This window comes from Silene latifolia, chromosome 6 (assembly GCF_048544455.1).
Source record: "Silene latifolia isolate original U9 population chromosome 6, ASM4854445v1, whole genome shotgun sequence".
NCBI lineage: Eukaryota > Viridiplantae > Streptophyta > Magnoliopsida > Caryophyllales > Caryophyllaceae > Silene > Silene latifolia.
This window is the reverse complement of record NC_133531.1, coordinates 93364202-93369099: the sequence shown is the minus strand read 5'-3', so window position 1 is coordinate 93369099 and position 4898 is coordinate 93364202. Positions and strand designations below refer to the sequence as shown.

At 40.4% G+C, this 4898-nt stretch overlaps 1 protein-coding gene across 1 annotated transcript; it reads left to right on the top strand.

The window, feature by feature from the left end:
* The first annotated feature begins 509 nt into the window (after positions 1–509).
* LOC141588360 (uncharacterized) lies at positions 510–2532 on the top strand. Its single transcript, XM_074409805.1, has 3 exons — positions 510–580; positions 827–1989; positions 2078–2532. The coding sequence occupies exons 1-3, from the start codon at positions 510–512 to the stop codon at positions 2530–2532; spliced, it is 1689 nt and encodes a 562-aa protein (XP_074265906.1).
* Positions 2533–4898: the final 2366 nt, after the last annotated feature.

The following is a 4898-nucleotide window of genomic DNA, read 5'->3' as shown; positions in this document are numbered from 1 at the left end:
AGAAGCTTGGAACTGTCAATCGTCACGACGCTTGGGTGGCCGGTCACACTCCTAAGAATGGAAAGTCAGAAACTCCATATGATAAGGCCATCAAAGAAAAAAATTGTAAGTTTGAATAAATATGTCACTCCTACCACTGGTGGTCGGTTATATAATTGTGAGTTTAAATAAAACTTAGTTGCATAATGGTTCTATGTGTATGTAGAGGATATGTGAGAAGGAGGTACAGGAAGGAAAATGGAAGCCTGAAGGACGCGATGACATTCTTGCTAGGGCAATCGGCAAAGCAGAGCATCCAGGTCGTGTGAGAGGGGTATCGACGCATGTTGGTATCACTAAGTATTTTGGGAAAAATGCTCGAAGGACAATGAGTGGTGATGATAGGGTATATAAATACTGTATTTTATTCAACATAATTTATATATATATATATATATATATATATATATATATATTCTGAAATTATACTAATTTTAATCATATTCATTTCTACTACACAGCTACAAACAATGGCCAGGTTGATACTCAGAATGGTGGAAACGGGGGATAAGCTATCTGAAGAAGACTTGGTTATGGTTCGGCAAGTCATAAAGGAAGCAGGGGAGAAGAAGAAAAAAGCGGGCATGCGAAGTGAGAAAGACATGGCAAAGGATCAAGATGAGGGAGATGAAGAGGAAGCCATGAGGGCAGGGGAGAAGGACGTGGAGGTGGGAGCCGAAGACACGTTCTTATCATCTCCAATTCCGGGTTTTGACGAGGTATTAGCTACTACGACTAGTTTATAATTGCTGTATAATTCATCTGGTAATAAATCACAAAAACTTAGTATTACGCCAAATATTAATGAAATTCGTGAGATTGTTCAGAATCGTCATGATGGTGAGTGTTCTAAGGTTGTGGAATTACGTGCGTTTGATCTTAGTAAGGAACTTAATGTCATATCTGAAGACAAATCCACTGATGATGAGGGTTGGCAGGAGGTTAACAGGAAATCTCGATCGAAGTCTCCGATTGTGACGACAGGTACTGTGCCTACTCTCAAAATTGATGTTGATGATGTAAAAGGAGAGGTTGATTTTTGGTCTTCGTCTGTGTTGTGTTATGTGATGGGTGCAAACCCTCCTAGGCATGTGATTGGGGGTTTTGTGCGTCGTTTGTGGGGCAAACTCTCGATTGACAAGGTTGCGTTTAAACCTAATGGTGTTTGTATTGTGCGATTTAAGAAGATGGAGGATAAGGAAGCAGTATTGACTGGTGATCACTGTTTTTTTGATAATAAGCCTTTTATTGTCAAATCATGGAGTATCAATGAACCTGTAGTTAGGGCTAAGGTTGATGTAGTACCTATTTGGATTAGGTTTTATAACCTTGACCTAAAATTCTGGGGTGCTGCTTTAACTAAAATTGCAGGTTTGGTTGGTAAACCAATTTGTACTGATAGTGTTACTAAGGATAGGGAATTCCTTGACTATGCTAGATTCATGGTGGAAGTACAGATTGGTCAGCCTTTGCCTGAGGTTATTGAATTTTTTGATGAGACTGGAATGTTGATTACACAATCTGTTCACTATGAGTGGAAGCCAATTATTTGTTCTAGCTGTCATGGAATGGGACATGAGACTGGGTTGTGTAAGAAGGTTGTGCCTAAGAAGAAGGTTGTGCCGGTTAAGAAAGTGTGGGTTCCTAAACCAGTGGTTCAACAGAATCAGGGACTGCAGTCTCAGGTTCAGTCTGCTGTACAGGAACTTCAGGTGGAGATGGTACAGTTGCCTCAGCTTGACCCAAATGTTGTGGTAACTCACATGCCAATGAGGGGTAATCAGGTCTTAAACTCTATGACACCTGCTCGAATTTTTAATAGGCTGTCAAAAAGGAATGAGGGATTCTCTCAAGGAGGGCCATCTTTTGTTGAAGTCTTAAGCCTGTCTTTGAGGAGGAATCTGTTAAGCAGTCTGGGGAAAGGGAGACTAACTCAAACATGTGATCATGGTTAGCTTTGGTTTTTGGAATGTTCGTGGCATTAATAAAGTGAATAAACAAGGTGATGTTAGAAGGTTGTTACATATGAATAATGTAGGTTTCTTTGGCTTACTTGAGACTAGAGTTAAGTCTACTTCTATTAATAAGGTTCAGTCTGGTCTTGGGGATCACTGGCAGTTTTTAAATAATAATGATGTTAGGGAGGGTGGTAGAATCTTGGTTGTTTGGGATACTAGCATGTTTGATGTTGTTGTGCTGGTTAAAACTGCTCAGGTTGTGCACCTGTCTATTACTTGTGTTCAGAATGATTTCAACTGGCATTGTTCTGTGGTCTATGGGTTTAATAAAAATGCTGATAGAAGGGGTATTTGGCAGTCTCTCTTAGACATCCACTCTTCCATTCATGGGCCTTGGATGGTCATGGGGGACTTTAACAATGTTTTAAATATGGATGAAAGGATAGGTGCTCCTGTTACTGTGGCTGAGGTTAAGGAGTTCCAGGATTGTGTAGACTCTTGTGGCATGTATGATCTGAGCTCCACTGGTGCCTAATTTACCTGGAACAACAAGCAAGAAGGTGATGAGAAAGTCTTTAGTAGGATTGACAGAGTCATGGCTAATGATGATTGGATCTTGAATGGTCCTGATGGTCCCATTACTTTTCTGCCTGAAGGACTATATGATCATAGTCCTTGTCTTATAGAGTGTTGGAATGTTCAGATTAGACAGAAATCTAGCTTTAAGTATTTTAATATGTGGGGTAAACATGAGCAGTTTAAGGAGATTGTTAAGAAAGTTTGGCAGCAAGATGTGTATGGCTGTAGGATGTTTCAAGTGGTTAAAAAATTGAAATGGCTGAAGCATCCTTTGAAACAGCTGAATAAAGAGAGTTATGGTGATATTGAAAATTCTGCTAAGGTCAGTAAGTTACTTCTGGAGGATATTCAAAGGCAACTTCATGCTGACCCTACTAATTCCCTCCTTCAGTTGGAAGAAAAGATTGCTTCTCATACCTTTAAGGAACTGGATGAGGCTAGGTTTGAGTTTCTGGCTCAAAAAGCTAAAGCTCATTGGTTTCAGAGTGGTGATGATAATACTCAATTCTTTCATAGCTCTTTTAAGCTAGGAGAGCCCAGAACAAGGTGTTACAAATTAAGGAAATGAATGGCCAGTTATGCTCTGATAATTCTGCAATTGAACATGCTTTTTTAGAATACTACACTGTGTTACTTGGTAGTTCTACTCCTGTCACAAAGGTATGCCCTGGGGTTGTTCAGAGAGGTACTATCCTGACTGGTGAGCAGGCTAGGGATCTCACTAAGGAGGTGACTGAGGGTGAAATTAAGCAAGCTCTCTTCTCCATCCCTAAGGAGAAAGCTCCAGGCCCAGATGGTTACTCTTCCCAATTTTTCAAAGATTCTTTTGAGGTGGTTGGCTCTGATGTAGTGGCAGCTGTTAAGGAATTTTTTACCTCTGAGAAAATTTTGCAACAGGTTAATGCTACTGTCCTTTCTCTTATCCCTAAGAAGAATTCTCCTGAATCTGTCCTTGATTTCCGTCCTATTGCTTGTTGCAATGTGATATATAAGTGCATTTCTAAGGTGATATGCTCCATATTGGCTATTGTTCTACCCAGTCTTGTTAGTATGAATCAAAGTGCTTTCATACAGGGTAGGGAAATTGTTGATAACATTTTCATTTGCCAAGACTTGGTGATGCTTTATAATAGAAAGAATTGCTCCCCCAGAGTGATGATGAAAATTGATTTAAAGAAGGCTTATGACTCCATTGAATGGAGTTTTATTGAAGGTATGCTAAGTGCTCTTAATTTTCCCTAGAAGATGGTCCAGTGGATAATGCAATGTGTCACCTCTAATTCTTTTTCTTTATCCTTGAATGGTAACCAGTTTGGGTATTTTAAGGGCCTTAGGGGGATTAGGCAAGGGGATCCTATGTCTCCCCTTTTGTTTACTTTGTGTATGGAGTACTTGACCAGGATTCTGGACCTGGTCACTACTTCTAATGATTTTCACTTTCATCCCCTGTGTAAGAGGCTCAAGCTTTGTCATTTGTGCTTTGCAGATGACTTGTTTCTCTTTTGTAAAGGGGACCTTAATTCTGTTAAGGTTTTGATGAGGGGTTTCCTATCCTTTTCTCAAGCTTCTGGACTCTGCTTTAATAAAAGTAAATCTGACCTCTATATGAATGGGGTTAATCAGATGGTAAGGGATCAGATTTTGCAGATGTATGGTTTTCAGCAAGGGTCCTTCCCCTTCAGGTATTTAGGAATACCCATTTCTTACAAAAGACTTTCCAGTGCTGATAGCAATGTGTTGGTGGATAAAATTGTTAAAAAAATTCGGGGATGTGGCACCAAGAAGCTCAGCTATGCAGGACGGTTAGTCCTGGTAAGGCATGTTCTTTCTCAAATGCATTCTTACTGGGCTAGGATTTTCTTGTTGCCCAAAGGAGTGATTGCTAGAGTTGAGGCTATATGTAGGAATTATCTGTGGTCTCATGCTGAGAAGTTTGCAAAAGTTCCTCTTATAGCTTGGGAACAATGTTGCTTGCCTCATAAGTATGGTGGTCTGGGTATCCTTAATGCTGGACTTTGGAACATTGCAATGGTTGGTATATATGTCTGGTGGGTGGCTCAGAAGAAGGATTATTTGTGGGTTAAATGGGTGAATCACATTTACATTAAGCATCAAGATTGGTGGGATTATCAAGCTCCTTGTTACTCCAACTGGTCTTGGCGTCAACTGTGTAAAGTAAAGAGCAAGCTGTTACCTGGTTTCACTGCTGGTCTCTGGCCTGGCTATACTGCACAGGATGGCTATCAGTGGCTGTTGGGTCAGCCCCAGAAGGTTCAGTGGTTTTCTTATGTTTGGAATAGGGTGGCTCTCCCTAAAGTCACC

What these genes read in the sequence shown, in the direction of transcription:
- LOC141588360 (XM_074409805.1), top strand. Translation starts at nt 510, where the DNA reads ATGGCCAGGTTGATACTCAGAATGGTGGAAACGGGGGATAAGCTATCT. An exon ending in GAAGACTTGGTTATGGTTCG is followed by an intron (nt 581 to 826) that starts GCAAGTCATAAA and finishes ACAAAAACTTAG; the next exon opens with TATTACGCCAAATATTAATG. An exon ending in AACTCAAACATGTGATCATG is followed by an intron (nt 1,990 to 2,077) that starts GTTAGCTTTGGT and finishes TGAATAATGTAG; the next exon opens with GTTTCTTTGGCTTACTTGAG.